The sequence below is a fragment of the Dunckerocampus dactyliophorus genome, chromosome 13 (genome assembly GCF_027744805.1).
Source record: "Dunckerocampus dactyliophorus isolate RoL2022-P2 chromosome 13, RoL_Ddac_1.1, whole genome shotgun sequence".
Taxonomy (NCBI): Eukaryota; Metazoa; Chordata; class Actinopteri; order Syngnathiformes; family Syngnathidae; genus Dunckerocampus; species Dunckerocampus dactyliophorus.
This window is the reverse complement of record NC_072831.1, coordinates 2,288,477-2,307,805: the sequence shown is the minus strand read 5'-3', so window position 1 is coordinate 2,307,805 and position 19,329 is coordinate 2,288,477. Positions and strand designations below refer to the sequence as shown.

Here is a 19,329-nt window from a genome sequence, read left to right as displayed (position 1 = left end):
AGAGTATCACAGTGATGTGACTCGTGCGTTATCCGATATGGACTTCCTTTCCTGTCTCGCTTTTACGCTAATCCCTGTGTATCTGTTTCCCCTCATTTTCAATGACTTAGCACCTTCTCCACTGCCCCCCCCTTCTGTTTTTTCCCACTCTGACGCCCTTCCCGTGTGGCGCTGCGGTCGGTAGATGATTTTTCCAGTGTGGGAGAGAGACTGGTTGTGTCATATTATCATGCAGTACATACAGTCGTACGAAAAAGTGTTTGCCCCCTTCCTGATTTCTTACTTTATTGCATGTTTGTCCCACTTAAATGTTTCAGATCATCAAACAAATGTAAATATTAGTCAATGACAACACAACTCAACACAAAATGCAGTTTTTAAATGAAACTTTGTATTATTAAGGGAGAAAAAAAAATCCAAAGCTCCATGGTCCTGTGTGAAAAAGTGATGGCCCCCTAAAGCTAATAAGTGGTTGGCCCCCCTTAGCAGCAACAACTGCAATCAAGCGTTTGTGATAACTTGCAATGAGTCTCTTCCAGCGCTGGGGAGGAACTCATCTTTGCAGAATTGTTGTCATTCAGCCTCATTGAAGGCTTTTCCTTTTTAAGGTCATGCCACAGCATCTTAATAGGATTCAGGTCAGGACTTGGACTAGACCACTCCAAAGTCTTCATCCATTCAGAGGTGGACTTGCTGGTGTGTTTTGGATCATTGTCCTGCTGCGGAACCCAAGTTGCTTTCAGCTTGAGGTCACCGACAGATGGCCGGACATTCTCCTTCAGCAGAATTCATGCTTCCATTTATCACAGCAAGTCTTCAAGGTCCTCAAGCAGCAAAACAGCCCCAGGCCATCACACTACCACCACCATATTTTACTGTTGCTATGACGTTCTTTCTCTGAAATGCGGCATGACATTTACACCAGATGTAATGGGACACACACCTTCCAAAAATTCAACTTTTGTCTCATCAGACCACAGAGGCCTGCAGTTCTTTGGAAGTTGTTGTGGGGTCTTTTGGGACCTCTTGGATGAGTCGTCGCTGCCCTCTTGGGATCATTTTGGTTGGCCGGCCCCTCCTGGGAAGGTTCACCACTGTTACATGTTTTGGCCATTTGTGGATAATGACTCTCACTGTGGTTGGCTAGAGTCCCAAAGCTTTAGAAATGGCTTTATAACCTTTTCCAGACCGATAGATCTCAATTAATCTGAGTTATATTTTAACAGGGGCGGGGGGTAATCAGCTTTTCACACAAGGCCATGGAGGTTTGGATTTTTTTTCTCCCTTAATAAAAAGTTTCATTTAAAAATGCATTTTGTGTTGTCATATTTAAATTTGGTGTGACAAACATGCAAAAAAATCAGGATGGGGCGAAGACTTTTTCACACCACTGAAGATCAAGTAAAATTGACGCCTTAAATCTCTGCGTGACTGAATAAATACTCATCTGCCAGACTCCCAGTGGTAAGCAGCCTATGTGGTTCTAAGGAGTCTGGTCTGTCCTGTGAAAGATGACAGTATGTGGAGGGCTAAAGGAGAACTACAGCCAGTCACCCCAGGACCCGGGCACCAGGCCATCAGCAAGGAAACGACACCATCTTTTCAGCCGCAGGGAAGCCTGGGCGCTGGTTGCTAACAAGGCTGTTTGTCCCAAGCAGCATTTGGTTTGGCCCGCAGGCTGGCGACGGCTTAGCATACTAATGTCCTTTCACACACGTCTCATCCATTCCACACTCCGCATAATGGCAGCAGACTCCGGTCCATAATCGCTCTCGCATTCATGAAGGACAACATCTGCTCGCCACCGTTGCTCATGTTTGTTGTCTTGTGTTGCAGCATAAACCACCACTTGAGGTCAACGACCTTTTTGAGGACATTAAAGATGGGGTGAAGCTCCTGGCTCTGTTGGAAGTGTTATCGGGTCAAAGGCTCGTGAGTCATCTTTCTGCTTTCTTTTACACTTTCAAGGTGCTATATCACACTGTATGCTGTAACTCTGCGCTTGTCCAACGTAATAGATGCCAAATGTCACACACAACAACGTAACCTTAAGGAGTGGGACAGGAGGACACAAATGTTAGCAACACCAGCATAGCTATGTGCCGCTAATGTGCTGACATCACACTCACATTTGAACAGCAACATCATGCTAGGTTAGCCTGTTCGCTGACGAAAAACAAAAAAATGAAATCTACAGTTTCCAATTTTTTAGCTGAATCATGGATAGTTTGCTGAGCGTTATTTTAAGATGTGTAGCAAAGCCCGCTTTATATCATTGGTGTGCGTTATTCTTAAATAAGCCTAGAAAATCGCACAAAATGTTCACATTCAAACGACATCACACAAAACCTCAACATACGTCACAAGTCGAGCCGCTAGCTTGTAAAAAAAAACATGGAACGTCAAATGATGAGGTCGGAAATTTCGGCCCAAATTTTGGGAAATACACATCTCTTAAGTCGATCGCAACGACAAAACCCCATCACGAAGGAAGTCAAATGTTAGCATCACTAGTGTAGCTATGTCATGCTAAAGTGCTAACATTACACTCACATTTGAACAGCAACATCATTCTAGGTTAGCCTGTCGCTGACAAAAACAAAAAATTCAAATTTATACCTCCCACTTTTGTAGCTGAATCACGGATAGTTTGCTGAGTGTTATTTTAAGATGTGTAGCAAAGCCTGCTTTACATCATTGGTGTGCGTTATGTATGTACTGTATGTACTTTATTTATCCCTCAGCGGGGAAATTTACTTAATTATTCTATACTTAGTTATTCTTAAATAAGCTTCTAAAATTGCCCAAAATGTTCACATTCAAAATGCCGCTGTGAACGACGTCATACAAAACCTGAACATATGTCACGAGTTGAGATGCTAAGATATGAAATGATGCTAGCTTGTAAAAAAACGCAGTTGAAATCTCTTCACGTCAAATGCTGATGAGGTCTGAAAAATTCAGCCAAAATTTTGAGGTGTATACATCTCTCAAGTCTATCGCAACCGCAAAACGCCATCATGAAGGAAGTCAAACGTTAGCACCACTAGCATCGCTAGTTATTACACTCACATTTGTACAGGTTCAAGAAAAACAACACAATCAAACTTGCAGCTCCCATGTTCCTGGCTGACGGGTGGAGAGATGGCGGTGGCTGCATTTTAAGATGTGTAGCGAAGCCTGCTTTTTCACAAAGTTGTCGGGGTGGCGTATGATTGGGCCGGACTCATCTAGTTAGGGCTTGGTCAGAAACAGTGTCAGATTCATGAAGAAGGAGGTTTATCCTTCATGAAAACTTGAAAATCCCGCGACTGAGTGCCTTTTCGCTCAAAAGTAAAACAAACGATTGAGAGATAGGATGGGTTTTTCTCACGTCTGGTACTCATAAGCGCATATTACTCTTAGTGCATATTGCTAAAAAGTCACTTTTGCAGAATAGCACACAGCGGTTTAATGAACAGTGTCCTTTGCATAGCCTTCAGAGCAAGGGCGCCAGCTCAAGAGGATCCATTGGGTCTCCAACATTGGCACTGCGCTCAAATTCCTCGAGGGCAGGAAGGTAAGCATTTCTTTTATCCATCAATAGATTTGGTGTAAGATGAAGCCATTTGAGTGCAAACACGAAGAGAAGCGGTGAAAAAGAGACACGCTTCTTGGTTACGTAATTGCTAAATCCTTCATAGCACTCGTGTCCCACTTCTCCCTTGCCTCGTCCCCCGAGGACGGACGCTTACACTTTCTTTGTCTTTCCCCTCCCCCCGCCATGGACGCCCTCAGTCTGTATATCGAGGATCGGCGGTCAGTCGCCGCTCAGCACACTGTGTGACTCTTCGGCTTGTTTGCTGCTTTTTCTTCACTTGCATGTGCCACGCCCTGCTCGGAGGCTGACATTGTCTGGCTATTGTCATGTGAAAAAGATAGGACACCCCACGGGGTGGGTCGCGGTGAAAATGCTTTGTCAGACATGCTGGCATGCATGATATCCTCATTATCATCATTAAACCGATGCTCATTGACTTATGGATGAAGATATTTTGCTTGATGGCGGCCATGTTTGTCAACCAATCAGATTTGACACGCGTGCGCTTGTCGGTGCCCTAAAGGCGCGTACCAAATTTTGTGGTTAAACACCGTAAAGCATGGGTGTACAAAGTGTGCTCCGGGGGCCATTTGTGGCCAGTGGCTGTTTTCTTATTGGCCCACAGCACATTCTAAATATACTGTATAATTTAACAAGAAAAAAACAAAAATCCCCCAAAAAGCCCCAGTAAAAATGGAAAAATAAGCATTTTCCAGAATAAAGTCAAAACAAAAAGAAAACCATGTTTAATCGAACAAAGTTGTAATTTTACCATGAAAAATATTTTCATGACCATAACGTTGAAAGACAAAAGACATTTTTTTTTAAGTCAAACAACAAAGAAAGTCATTTTTGTATATTTAGGTTGCGGAAAAACTTGTGTTCCGAGAGTAAAGTCGTGATGGGAATAAAGTCATTGGTAATTACGACAAGAAAATGTACAGGAAGAAAGTTGAAATAGTTGGAAAATGATATTAAAAAAGAACAACAACAGAAATGGAAAAACAGCTGTAATTTTACAAGAATAAAGTCCAAATATTAAGAGGAAAAAAGTCATATTCTAGCGAGAAAAAAGTTTCAATTTTACAAGAAGAAACGTGTAAAATTATGAGGAAAAATAATGTCATTTTAGTTTAGAGTTGAAATATTATAGAAAAATGTGTGTTTTTTTTGTTTCTCATTTTACAACAAGCAAAGCTGCCATTTTTGGAAAATTAGTTTGGGGTAAAAGTTGTAATTTTATGGGAATAAAGTCATCATATTATGAAAAGAACATTTACGAAGCTTAGTTAAGAAGAAAGTTGAAATACTTGAGGAAAACCAAACAACAGCAAAAATGGGGAAAGCAGAGCAAAGAGTGAAGTTGATATTAATAATATGCTTTTTCACCTGTATGACAAAGCAGGGATGAGATATACTGCATATAACTTCTTACATGTGTTGCTTTACAAAATATCAAAAGTGGCAAAGTTGCATCCTTTCATTTTTCACTATGTGGGCCTCCTTGGAAAACCTTTGGTCATCCCTGCCATAAAGGTACAGTGGCTGTTTTGAGCTGTGTGAGGAATAAGTCAATCCCACTTATGGGGCTTAGTAACCGCGCTGCACATGTTATGTCCTGTACATGTCAGAAAAATAATAGCACAAGTGGCACCGCAGGCGTGCTTTTTTTCACCAATTTCCGCCTTTTTTTGTGCAGCGATTTAGGAGTAGAAGATTTATCTTACACAAACAAATGCAGAAGAATTGAGGACACCCCATGGGGATGACCGCATTTCGCATTCAGCTCTTCTTTTAGAAACGCTGATGTGTCTTTTTTTAGTCAATTGAATAGATCCTGGATGCTAGCATAGTGTCCAGTAGATCCGTGTGATGTACCCCGTGTAAATGGCGAAAAACCGTGAATAACGGATGTACCCAAAAGCCCTCGAAATTCCCATTACTGATCCTCTAAACCAGGGGTGTCCAAACTTGTTTCCAGGGAGGGCCACACAGTGAAAAATGAAAGGATTTTGTATTTTGTAAAGCAACACATGTACAGTAGATATGCTAAGAAGTTATACATATTTTTCAAGAAAAAAAAATGCATCTCAGCTTTGTCATATACAGTATGTGAAAACTTTGGTGTTTTTCCCCCATTTTTGCTGTTGGTTTATTTTTTATTTTACAATCATATCAACTTACTAATAAAAAAATATTAATAAATAATAAAAAAAAATGATAATACAAATGTTAAAAATAGTCAACAATAAAAGTCTTAAATAACCTATGTCAATTTTAATTTAATGTAAATTTTAATATTATGACTTGGACTGTATTCCCATAATATTACAATTTTTCTTAAATTAATTTTCCACAAATGACACCTCACCCAACCTCAGAGTGTAAGATGATGGCTGGCTGTCTGTCTGTCTGTCTGTCTGCTAAAATGATGTTATTTTTCCTCATATTTTCACTTCCATCCATCCATTGTCTGTGCCGCTTATCCTCATTAAAGTCGCGGTGACCAGCCGACTTTGGCCGAGAGGATGGGTACACCCTGAACCGGTCGCCAGCCAATGGCAGGGCACATATAGACAAACAACCATTCACACTCACATTCATACCTATGGACAATTTAGTGTCTCCAATGAAGCTAACATGCATGTTTTTGGAATGTGGGAGGAAACCGGAGTACTCGGAGCAAACCCACACACACACACGGGGAGAACATGCAAACTCCACACAGATGCCCAAGGGAGATTCGAACCCAGGTCTTCCCTGACTGTGTAGCCAACTTGCTAGCCACCCGTCCACCGTGCGGCCCATATTTTCACTTTATTCCTGTGAAATTACAAATTACAGTTTTTCATTTTTGCTTGTTTTTTATTTCCTTTTCTTGTTAAATAATCCGTGGGCCAATAAGAAAATAGGCTGCAAATGGCCCCCAGGCCGCACTTTGGACACACCTACTTTAACCGGTATAATATGCCTCTCCTCTCCTACGTATAAAACCCATTTTAAACATTAAGAAGCAATTACCGCATACAGTATACAATATTGTATTTATAAAACGTGCAGTTACACAACATCAGGTCTTGTCAAAGCATCTTCCTGCTGGAAAATCTTGAGTGAATAATGCCCTTTGCTGGATTCCTGGCTTTCGCACCCTTTTTCCCCCCATGCAGATAGCAGCATCAAACCACAGTCTGTTTGTTGCCATAAAAAAATGATACAATTTGAAAGCAGAGGGGGAAAAAATGAGCGAATAGGCGGGGATTGTGTTCTCCTGTTTTCAAGTTTGCTGTGCTGCCCCCCCACCCTTTTTTTATTTTTTTTTTTAAAGGAAGAACTTGTAAGCATCTGGACAAGCTAACATGGCATTATTCATGTAATACCATGTTGTTCCTCAGGGGGCAACATTGAGTCACTATGGAGTGCATTAAGACAGAAATCCTTCCATTAAACTATACAGTAATCTCTCGTTCATGGCGGTTAATTGGTTCCAGACTCGATCAGACTGATCAGTGGATTTCCATAAAGTAGATTTCTTTATTTATGAATGGAATATTTTGGTAGTTGGAGCATAGAAAACCTGTGTACCACCTTCTAAATACACTTTTTAACATTATTAGAGCCCTCTAGACATGAAATAACATCCTTATGGTCACTTTTACACTCCTATTACCCAATATAATAGACTTAATAAGAGAAAATAATTAATCTAAGACAGGAATAAGACATGACACGACATAAAACGCATTAGCATTTACAGTGTACTTCCTGCGGTGGCTATTGTCTCATTAATGTAACGTTACTGACACCTAGTGACCAATCTACAATACTACTGTGGATAAGCAAAGACTCACAATGCACTTGATTGGCTTTATTAATGAGCAAAGAACACATATGCAGTGAACATTCACACAGGAGCTGCTGTTGGCCACAGCTCACGCCAGTGACTGGCACTCTGGCACACCCAGCTAAACACAGTCAACTCTAGCTCTCTGATGTCACTGATGTCACTCATGTCACTTCCCAGCCCGGGTACTTAAGGACCAACAGATATTACGCTACATATCACGTCTTCCGTATGGCAAATTTTTATGTTTTTATTCACTCTCTTAGTCATTTTTATGCTTGAAAATGATTAATTCAGGCCAAGAATACATACAATTTGCTTAAAAATGCATATTTTGTTACTAATAATTGGCTGTAGTCAACCACACAAAAGCAATCATGTACTAATTAATTCAATTTTTTAAAATGCATGTTTGAACCGCGATGTAGAGAGGGAGGAAAACATGTCTTTGAATGCATCGTCTGAAATGTATTAATGCGTTGGAAAATGTTGAAAAGTATTAATTTAGGCCAGAAATATGTAAAATTTGCTTGAATGTGCATATTTTTTGACTAATCACAGGCTGTATTCAACCTCGAAGCATCGACAACTTATGAATTAGTATATTTTGACAACCCGTGATAGAGTGAAGCTGCCAAATTTGAAGCGTGAAGTGGCGAGGGCCGACGGTATTTATGCTCAAGCTTTTGTCTTTTAGCCAATGCTAAGCAAGTTAGCATACCCTTGTTTCCTGTTTTTTTACTAAATTTGCTGCCCTCTACTGGTCATTTTCTGTGAATGATGAGTGCCTGTATTGGACAGATTGTTCCTTTTAAGTCTTGTACCGTGAATTCCGGTGCATAAGCCACACCCACAAAATTTAGAGTTGTACATATACAATCCACACCGGTGTAAAATGGCATATATATAGTCCGTGAGGACCAGCCAGCTCCTTATTTGACAGGAGCCAATCATGAGCTATGAAAAAACTCTCAATGAGCTTGTCAACAATTGAGGTCATTACTCAATATAAGAGTTTGACTCACCTTACTCACCTTTCATCTTACAAATAACATTAAACTCATCACACAGCAACTTAACACTCAAACATTATACCTCGGAAATATACAAACATGTACCAATACGAGTTTCAAATGAAACAAACTCAACATTTTAAAGCTTTCCCATAATACATTTAGTTTAAGATAACCATTTCATTGGAGGAACGTAGAAATCATAGAAAGTAGTGGATGGTGCTACAATACTGCCTCTGTCTACCAGAGGGAGCCAGCGGACCCAGAGCCCAAAACCCAGGGTGAGGCTGACGTCATTGCAGCGTCCCAGACACAGTGCCTTATGGGAAAACTTTAAAAGATTGGATTTTTTTCATTTTAAACTCATATTGGGATACGTTTGTATATTTGTCAGATGCACCTTTTGAGTTTTAAGTTGAGGTGTGATGGATTTAGCGTTGTTCTCAGTAAGATGACGCGTTATGATGTCATGTTAGTCGAGTTATGTTGTTTTACTGTCATATATAATGACCTCATGCGATTTCCATTGGGTTGACAAGCTTGTTGCGTGTGTGATAGCTCGTGATTGACTCCTGTCAAAAAAAGAGCTTCCGTTTCCTCACTGAGTCGCAAGCGGCACAGTATTGAATCAATTATTAGTAGTTCTGAAGTGAAGGAGATGTCACGTGATTAGAATTTAGCCATAATTAGCCGCACCGCTGTATAAGCTGCAGGGTTCAAAGTTTTCAAAAAAAGTAGCTTGTACACCAGACTTTACGGTATTTATTTTCCTTGCACAGCAACATTGGACAGTGAGCCAAGAAGCTTGCATGACATTGTTTTGATCATTCATTTGATCATTCTTTTGGCAAATATGCAGCAAATGTTGTGACGTATACAATCATCTGCTTGTTTCAGATCAAACTGGTGAACATACACGCCACCGACATCGCCGATGGCCGACCGTCGATCGTTCTTGGGTTGATATGGACCATAATCCTCTATTTCCAGGTAATGTCAGCCGGATAGCCTTTGCATAGGACCAAATGTGGAAGGTCTCCGCCTGTCTTTTGCACTCAGATTGAGGAGCTGACCAGCAACCTTCCAGCCCTCCAAGCCTTGTCCAACAGCAACTCTTCGGTTGAGAGCTCCGAAACAGGAAGTCCTCCCATGAAGAGAAAAGTGGTCAAGTTTCAGGGTAACGCCAAGAAGGCTCTACTCCGATGGGTCCAGTGCACTGCCGCCAAGTACGTCCAGATGTTCTTCAGGAAGCCGCACCTTGACTGTTGGTCACATGGTTCTTCACCACGTGTTTCTCAGGCATCACGGTATCGAGGTGAAGGATTTTGGTCCCAGCTGGCGCGATGGCGTCGCATTTCAATCGGTGGTGCACGCCATCCGGCCCGACCTGGTGGACATGCAGGTGGTGCACAGGAGGAGCAATAAGGAGAATTTGGAGGAGGCTTTCACTCTAGCGGAAAACGAGCTGGGCATCCCTCGTCTGTTGGATCCAGAAGGTGCTGTGTTGTTTGCGCTAAAGATTATTATTGTCAGTGCATACGTGCACTTTTGCATGTTTGTTTGTTTTGCTCCGCAGACGTAGATGTGGACAAGCCAGACGAGAAATCCATCATGACATACGTGGCTCAGTTCCTCAAGCACTACCCAAACCCTCACCACTCGGGAACCGACGGACAGCACGACGAGGTAGCACGTTTTAAATCTGCGTCGATGCTAACATAGCGCTAAAGACAGCGGCACAATTACACACAGACCACATTCCGTTTCCATTCGGCCACCACGTTGTTTCTTAAATGTCCCATGTTATAGTATTTTTTTACCATTTTAAATAAGCGGCAGAGTTCCCACAATAGTGTACAGGAAGTGTGTCCTCGTCTCATTTTTAGAGACACAGTGGGAGAAACAAAAGGTGAATAAAAAAAGCAAGCCAAATCCAATCATCCCTTGTCACTTTGTGCTTCAGACATGACGGCTTCACTCGATCACGGTTTTTCAACAATATATTCGTGAATAAATCATGCTGTTTTCTGGTTGAATACGGCCTATTGCTACTTAGAAATATGCATATTTAAGCCAATTTTACATTTTTTTACATATAACAATGATTTAAAATACAAATATAAGACATTCAAAAGACGCATTCAAAAACGTTGTGATGATATGTAGTATTGTACACTGCTCACTAGGTGTCAGTAATGTCACTGTAATAAGACACACAAGCACCAGACTTGATGTGTGGAACAACAGGCTTTTATTGCAGATTTAAATGATCACAACAGAATCCCTAATAAAAACACAGGCTTCTCTTGCAGCCATAACCCACGACAAGCTAAAACTCAACGACGTCGCATAAGTACAAGTCTTATTTATGTCCTAAATGTCTTCTTGTATCTGCTATACAGTATTGGGTAATAGGAGTGTAAAGGTGGCTGTAGCGGTGTTATTTCTAGGGATGTCCCGATCCACTTTTTTGGCTTCCGATTTGATTTTTGTTTATTGTCTTGCCGATCCAATCCGGTAACGATTCCTTTTTTCCTTTTTTAATAATGAGCTTTTGTTACAAGCATGGATTTGTGGGACTGAATATGGTTATGAAAATAGCTCTTCAAACTGTTGAATGTACTTTTTTATTACACAACGTGACCAACAATATTGTTTGGCTTTTGTAACAAACCTCTGTGAGTCAGGTCCCTGATACAATAAAAGATTAAAAAAAGTCCATCCAATAAAAGATCAAATTGGGCGCGCAAAATACTTTTAGGGTAGGACTAATCATTTGACATACATCAATTTGAGGTGTGATTTAGAATATATCACATTTTTTTAACAAACTCTTCAACACAGTAGCAATTTTTTGACGGTCCAGAGTATAAACAACGAGCGGTTAGAGCAGCACTTCCCGTGTGAGCTCCCCGCATCATGACACAGCAATTGGGGCACAGTTGAGGGGGAACTGCCGCTGTAGCCACCGAGCCGAATATCCCACGTCCAATGTGAAACTAACTTCACCACGGACATGTCTGCATGGTGGTGTTCTTTTTCTCGGTGGCGGCGGGAATCAAGTGGCAACCAGCTTCGAGGCACATTACCACACCTACCATGTTGGAGTGTGGCCCAGAGTTACGAATGTTATACGGCAGCCGGATCGGGCCGAGCTCATGACGGAAGCTGATATTATCCCATCTTCACAAATACGGCAGGTCGGCAGCCAATCCTGTTCCTGAAGATCGGATCGGGACATCCCTAGTTATTGCATGTCTAAAGGGCTCTAATAATGTTAAAAAGCGCATTTAGAAGGTGGTAAACAGGTTTTGTAAGACCTAACTACCAAAATACTCCAAGCTCCATTCACAGACAGTCCCGTTACGATGTGTTTATGCCACAAATGAGTGGGAAACCAACATTATCAAACTTGCAGCTCCCACGTCTGTATCTGACTTCTGACTGGCCACTAACTGGCAGAGCTCCAGGCTGCATTTTAGGACGTGTAGAGAAGCCTAGTGGTGGGTGTATGCATGGGGCGGGCTCATCTAGCCGGGGTGGGTGAGTGGCGGTATCATGTCCATGAGGAAGGAGGGTTTTTCCTTTATAGAACTTGAAAAGTGAGCGTTTGAGCACCCCTTCTCTCCAAAGTGGAGCAAACAAGTGAGGGAGATGATTTTTTTTCTTACATTTTGTGCTCATAAACTCGAATTACTGGTAGGACATGGTTAAAAAGTATATTTTGTGTCATAGGGGCCTGTGTGTTGTTGGTATTGACATTGGCTCGTGTGTGAATTCATTTGGAGGGTTTGTGGTTTCTCTCAACGTGCAGCGCTGAGCTTTACATTTACTGCCAGCTATGCAATGCTTCATTTGCTTTCACGGCATGAACACGACAGCATTTTGCTTCCCATCATCACCGCCATCACCGCCGTCTCATTTGCTTTCTCCATCTACTTGTGCACGTGGAAGCTGCGGCTGGGCTCCATCCCGACCTTTGCGCTGTCAGCGTCCGTGGTTCAGGTGAGCGATGGGGTTCGTCGACATGCATGCCGTTCACCCTCTCCGCTCGGCTCCTCGCTTCTCCAACGCCTCTCTGATTGAGTTTGCGTCTCTTTTTGTGTGCTCTGCCGCTTTCCCCCCCTCCGGACAGTTTGCACCCCAAGACATTGAGCAAATGCTGGAGGTAGGTTGAGATTCCTGGCCAGCAGTCTAACCTTATCTCTTTGTGGAGTGCCAGTGTGTGTTTTCACATTGTAAACAGCATGCAGGATAGATCCTAATCCTCTCACTCATGTGAATGTTTACTGAATGTGACAGAGGGAGGAGCGCAAGATGCTGAGAGAGCTGAAGGTGTTTTTGGACCAGCTGGAGAGAGATGTGCTGAGAGCCCAGGCGGCCGAGGGGAGTCTCACAGACAAGTATCAGGTAGATATCGGGAGGAGACGTCGCGTCACGCCTGCCACTTTTACAACCCTTGTTTTCCCCCAAGGCATTTAAAAGCTTCCGTGTGCAGTACGAGATGAAGAAAAAGCAAACGGATCCGCTGCTGCAGCCGGTCCACAAGGACGGGAAGCTGTCTGTGGACCAGGCTCTGGTCAAGCAGGCGTGGGACCGCCTGTCGATCAGGGTGGGTGGGGTTTTTATTGCACAACACCGCACTGCTTGAACCATTTCATGTCGCGCCTCTGTGAACTGTTGAAGCTTCTGGTTCAACAAAAAACTCATTTACTTTCAAAGACACGTGACACCCATTCATTGTGGCAAAACAATATCATCATTTGCGGTATCACATGTAAGATTCATTCAAACTCTAGCTATACGGTCATGGAAAAAATGATTAGACCAGCCTTGTTTCTTCAGTTTATTGATCCATTTGAAAGCCTGGTGCAACTAAAGGTACATTTGTTTGGCCAAATATAATGATGATAACAAATATAGCTCATAAGTTTCATTTAAGAGAAGAAGGTCTCGAAACTTCCATGGTTTTCTTGATAATAACCAAAATCACTTAAGTTCTTACATGATTAGCTATAGCATTGTACTGCCAAAAAATGTAACTCGTATGAGCTATTTTTGTTGTCATTTTTATACTTGTTTGTTAGTAAGAAACTGAAGAAAAAAAGTGGTCTAATCATTTTTTCCATGACTGCATGTTCAGTAGTGTGTATTTTGTATAATGCGCTCCATTATGAAGCTTCCTTTGTTTCTTTATTACCAAAACTTCGAGCTGAATTGTATTTGCAGTTTTTTTTTAAGAAATCATGCTGAAAATTCCCTTGAATAAAAATTTGGAAGCAAAATGTGTGCGTTTAAAAAAAAAAAAAAAGTAAAGTGCAAAGAAATTTGATGTTTAATAAAATGAATTTGTAAACATTGTATCTTAACAAACTGAATTTTAAAACATTGTCTTTTAATAGAGTGAATATTAAAAGTTGTTAAATATGATGTTTTAAAATTCAAATACTATGTTTAATACACTGAAGTTTAAAACATTTTATTTTAAAATTTATTTAACAAACAGAATTTTTAAACATTGTATTTTAATACATTGGATTTTCAAACATTATATTTGACCAAACTGAATTTTAAAATGCCATATTTTAACAAACTGAATTTTGAATGAATATTGTGTTGTAATACACTAAATTTTAGAACACACACATTTTGCTTATGAATATGGATTCATTGAAATTTTCAGTATAATTTTTATATTAAAAAAACATTAACTTTACAAAATTCCAATGCAAAAAACAGAAATTCAGTGTGTAAAACAAAAGTTTTGTTCATAAAGAAAAAATGAATCTTGAGTGATTTCCTGAGAGGAAAATCAACTGCAGCAGAGGAGGTTTTGTACCTAGACTGGCATGCAGGAGTGTGAGAGACCATGCGGACATGTTTTAATGGCCTTTTTTCCCCCTCCACCGCCAAAATGGGTGTCAAATGCAGCTGCTCGACTGGCACATCCACCTGGACAAATCCCTGCCGGGTCCTCTGGGAGTGATCGGGGCCTGGCTGCACAGAGCCGAGATAGCCCTGAGGGAGGACATCCCCGCCCAGCATGCTCACGAGGACACGGCCAACGTTCTCCACAGGAAACTAGAGCAGCACAAGGTCAGCTTCGATTTGTTTATTTTTTAGTATGGGCACCCAGGATGTTTCTGTCAAACCCCCAGTGTAATCTAATTTCACTGTCAGGGCCGCCCGTGGCCAAATTGGGGCCTTCAGCAGAATTTAATTAGATGCCTCATGGAAGAAAAGCACATCCTTTGCACATTTGCAGATTGTACGCATTGTTGCAGGAGGTGTTAAAAAACCTGGAGTCACACAGGCAACCCTTCCAGCAGATCCACAGGGACAGATCAGTCAACGGCGTTCCGGTTCCACCGGAGCAGCTCCAAGATATGGCTGAACGGTAAGACGCTTCACCTGGAATCTCCTCCAGTACTTCCCTGCACATCCCAACGTGACCAAACACATCTCCAATTTGCAGCTTCAATTTTGTGTCCACGTCGTCGCACAGCCACTTGATCAAACTGGAATTCTGGGAAATGAAGTACCGGCTCATGGCTTTCCTCCTGTTGGCCGAGTCCAGACTCAAGTCCTGGATTGTTAAATACGGCAGAAGAGACTCAGTGGAGCTCCTGCTGCAGAGTTACCTGGTGAGCTGGTTTGCCGTGCGGAGGTGTCGTCACCGCGTACTCAACGCTTTTATTTTCCCCAGACGTTCATTGAAGGCCAAAGGTTCTTTGACCAGTACGAGGTGCTCTTCTCGGCGCTCAAGCAAGCGGCGGACATCTATGTGAAGTCTGACAGTACAAGTAAGGCGTTTTTTTAGCACACATGCTGCCTTTATGTTTGTCTTTCTGCTGTCCCTCTTGGAGTAAACAATGATTTCATCTTATAGGCGCTAAGACCTGTATCAAAGGTATGTCCAAAAAGGCAAATGATATTTAAAACTTGCTGGTGTTCTTGGGGCTGCACTTTTCCGTCTTCTTCCCACCACAACATGCAAGCGTCTCAATAATTGCATGCATATCCGGGTGATTTCACGTGCTGGAATGCTCCAGATCCCAACCTAATGCCCGAATGCTAATGACGAAAACAAGACCAAGCACATGATGTTGGATTCCACCAAACTGACCAAAGTCGCCTTTCCCTAAAATGCTAGTCGACGATGCGGAGGGCGTGACGAAATTCCTCTGTGACGCCACGGCTCAGTGGAAGAACCTGGCGCTGGAGGTGCGCAGCGTCCGCAGCATGCTGGAGGAGGTCATCGCCAACTGGGAGAAGTACAGCGGCACGGTGGCGGCGCTGCAGGCGTGGCTTGAAGACGCCGAGAACATGCTCAACCAGTCAGAGGGCGCCAAGCGTGTAAGTAACTCTGAAATGAGGCCACCCGGTAGCTACAAAGCCTTATGTATGCAGTGGTTTGAAAAAGATTTCTTATTTTTTTGCATGTTTGTCACACTTAAATGTTTCAGATCATCAAACAAATGTAAATATTAGTCAATGACAACACAAAATGCAGTTTTTCCATGAAACCTTTTATTATTAAGGGGGAAAAACCCAAACCCACATGGCCTCGTGTGAAAAAGTGATTGCCCCCTAAACCTAATATCTGGTTGGTCCCCCCTTAGCAGCAACAACTGCAATCAAGTGTTTGTGATAACTTGCAATGAGTCTCTTACAGCGCTGGGGAGGAATTTTGCAAAGTTGTTGTTACTCAGTCACATTGGAGGCTTTTCCAGCATGTCAATAGGATTCAGTCTGGACCCGAATCTTAATAGGATTCAGGGCAGGACTTGGACTAGGCCACTCCGAAGTCTTCAGCCATTCAGAGGTGGACTTGCTGGTGTGTTTTGGATCATTGTCCTGCTGCAGAACCCAAGTTGCTTTCAGCTTGAGGTCACCAACAGATGGCCGGACATTCTCCTTCAGCAGAATTCATGCTTCCATTTATCACAGCAAGTCTTCCAGGTCCTGAAGCAGCAAAACATCCCCAGACCATCACACCACCACCACTTTATTTTACTGTTGGTGTGATGTTCTTTTACGCCAGATATAATGGGACACACACCTTCCAAAAAGTTCAACTTTTGTCTGGTCAGACCACAAAGTATTTTCCCAAAGGTCTTGGGGATCATCAAGATGTTTTCTGGCAAAATTGAGACGAGCCTTAATGTTGTTTTTGTTCAGCAGTGGTTTTGGTCTTGGAACTCTGCCATGCAGGCCGTTTTTGCCCAGTGTCTTTCTTATGGTGGAGTCATGAACACTGACCTTAACTGAGGCAAGTGAGGCCTGCAGCTCTTAGGATGTTGTTGTGGGGTCTTTTGTGACCTCTTGGATGAGTCGTCGCTGTGCTCTTGGGGTCATTTTGGTTGGCCGGCCCCTCCTGGGAAGGTTCACCACTGTTCCATGTTTTGGCCATTTGTGGATAATGACTCTCAAAATTACTCTGCAAAAAAAATATGAAATCACACCACTGTACATGCATATATCTAATTATTTAGTACAATTTTTTTGTGTTTTGGAACCAGTTCATGTCCACACCCTGTCTAAGTCAACCAGTCAAAAAACACAGCATAAGTCGACATCGACATACACGGTAGACCACTTTTGTTGACATAAAATGTTGGACCAAAGGCGTCGTTTCTATGAAAAACGGGTCCGTTTATGTTGATGTGTTGTGGTATTGTTAACTTTATAATTATCACTAAGCAGCAGCATATATACTGTCTACCAATGCAGGCATTGAAACTTCCTGTTCAGTGCAAAGTAAACTTCAAAATAAAAGAATGACAGTATTAACTTGGACTCTACCTACTTTTTTTTTTACTGGAAGAAAGCTTGATTGTCGTTGTAGCCAAGACATACAGTCAGCAATTTTGTTAGCTCATGGTACAAAATATCACGTTGGCATGAGTTTGAGAAACAGTGCCCCTGACTGGACTATGGTGGGGGGGATCAGGGGTTGTCATGGCAACCAGTAAGCCGCTACTCATCTCCATACTAGCTGGCGTGCTGTCATGAGCCTTTGTTTCCACCTTGTTCCAGGATTTCTTCCGCAACCTGTCCCACTGGATCCAGCAGCACATGGACATGAACGACGCCGGCAACTTCCTCATCGAGACCTGCGACGACCCCGTGTCTCGAGACCTCAAGCAGCAGCTTCTCCTCCTGAACGGGAGATGGCGGGAACTCTTCGTCAAAGTCAAATACGTAAATGAGCCACGCACTTGCTCTCAGTGGAAGCTTGCTTTGCGCTTCAGATGAAAGTCACACTGCTTTGTCGGCAGTATGCAAGAGCGGACGAGGTGGACAAGCTGAGGCAAGACTATCACGACGGCATCAACACCTTGAAAATTTTCATGGACGCCACCGACCAGAAGATGAACGCTCCCGTCCAAGTGTCCTTCCTCAACGTCCGCACATTTGTTCAAGACGTGGAGGTAAAGCCGGCGCACGCTTGTCTTCCTTCCTTCCTTCCTAACTTCTCCCGTCACACACGTGTCATGGCTTTGTGCTTCCTGCAGGAAATCAAGCATAAAGTTCCCGCCATGGAAGCGGCATCCAAGGCGGCGAGTCGCACAGCTCAGCTGCTGAGCAAAGACACGACACAGGAGGAGGTGGCTCAGATGACGGCGGTGATGGCCTCAGTCAAAGAGCAGCTTGGCAAGGTGAGACCTCTTCACAAGCCACGCCTGTCCACCTGCCGACCCACAGGCCAAACCCCGCCCAGGAATGACTAACATTTCCCAAAACCATTTCCAAAACCACCACAGTACTCCTACATACAGGATCTTTGCTCAGCAATTATACAGTAGGCCCTTGAAAACACCACAGAGGTCTTTGAATTGTATTTATTTCAGTCGGACCTTAAAAACAGCAGAGAGCTTCTGTCATATAGAGCAGTGGTCCACAACCTTTTTGGACCCACGGCCCGGCTCGGTTCTCACAAATCTCCGCAGACCGAGGGGGTGCTGGTGGAGGTCGTATAGCGATGTAATTGATCTCATTTAGTATGTATTGTGTAAAACTAAGACAGAAACAACATCAAATTAAAAGCACAAAGTGAATACAGACCCGCCATCCACCACTATAAGCTTGGAGTTTGTTTTTCAGAGAGAAGCTTATAGCGCCGCTGCTTGATGTGTGCTAACAGGCAGTGTGCTAGCATGAATTAACTTGAAGCTGTGCACATAACAAATATACACATTAGCGCTCAATAACGTCATCAAGCTTTACCTTGATGCATTCCCACAGAGTATCAGCATTTAGGAGCAAATATGAAGTGAAAAAAACCCAGTAGAAATACAGTATAGTTGACAATCTGAGCAGAGTGGGAGAAGGCTAGCGCACGTACAATGGTGCGTCCAAGGACTGTCAAGCCAAGTGGAACACTCGCAACAAACAACATAAACATGCAAACACTTCAAACTATATTATTTTTTAAATAAAATAATGGCCCATATTTCCAAAATTGATATGCATTTACTTAAAATTGTATTTAGTTATTTAATATTATATAATGTTATATAATATTATTTAATATTTTTATTTTAAGTTGGAGTGGGGCTTTTTTAGTTTTAGCTATTTTAGAAGGATATCTGTGTGTGCAGGCAACTATTACTGTGCATAATTATTATGCAACTTCCTTTCCTTTGGCAAAATGGGTTAGAAGAGGGACTTGACAGGCTCAGAAAAGTCAAAAATAGTGAGATATCTTGCAGAGGGATGCAGCACTCTTAAAATTGCCAAGCTTCTGAAGCGTGATCATCGAACAATCAAGGGTTTCATTCAAAATAGTCAACAGGGTCGCAGGAAGCGTGTGGAAAAACCAAGGTGCAAAATAACTGCCCATGAACTGAGAAAAGTTGAGCGTGCAGCTGCCAAGATGCCACTTGCCACCC

At 42.4% G+C, this 19,329-nt stretch overlaps 1 protein-coding gene across 5 annotated transcripts in view; it reads left to right on the top strand.

Annotated features, from left to right (window-relative positions):
* syne1b (spectrin repeat containing, nuclear envelope 1b) overlaps positions 1–19,329 on the top strand; it is a 147,844-nt gene that overhangs the window by 5,501 nt on the left and 123,014 nt on the right. For 2 of the 5 annotated variants that reach the window (XM_054797137.1, XM_054797135.1), the window contains exons 3-21: positions 1,837–1,932; positions 3,476–3,559; positions 3,778–3,798; positions 9,332–9,424; positions 9,494–9,660; positions 9,734–9,930; positions 10,011–10,120; positions 12,389–12,439; positions 12,570–12,602; positions 12,737–12,844; positions 12,909–13,046; positions 14,366–14,530; positions 14,719–14,831; positions 14,910–15,078; positions 15,141–15,237; positions 15,588–15,790; positions 17,474–17,638; positions 17,716–17,868; positions 17,953–18,096. In XM_054797137.1, coding sequence (XP_054653112.1) covers positions 1,837–1,932; positions 3,476–3,559; positions 3,778–3,798; positions 9,332–9,424; positions 9,494–9,660; positions 9,734–9,930; positions 10,011–10,120; positions 12,389–12,439; positions 12,570–12,602; positions 12,737–12,844; positions 12,909–13,046; positions 14,366–14,530; positions 14,719–14,831; positions 14,910–15,078; positions 15,141–15,237; positions 15,588–15,790; positions 17,474–17,638; positions 17,716–17,868; positions 17,953–18,096 — 2,307 coding nt within the window. The remainder of the gene's footprint in view (positions 1–1,836; positions 1,933–3,475; positions 3,560–3,777; positions 3,799–9,331; positions 9,425–9,493; positions 9,661–9,733; positions 9,931–10,010; positions 10,121–12,388; positions 12,440–12,569; positions 12,603–12,736; positions 12,845–12,908; positions 13,047–14,365; positions 14,531–14,718; positions 14,832–14,909; positions 15,079–15,140; positions 15,238–15,587; positions 15,791–17,473; positions 17,639–17,715; positions 17,869–17,952; positions 18,097–19,329) is intronic. The other 3 variants (XM_054797139.1, XM_054797136.1, XM_054797138.1) reach the window with 2 other exon arrangements.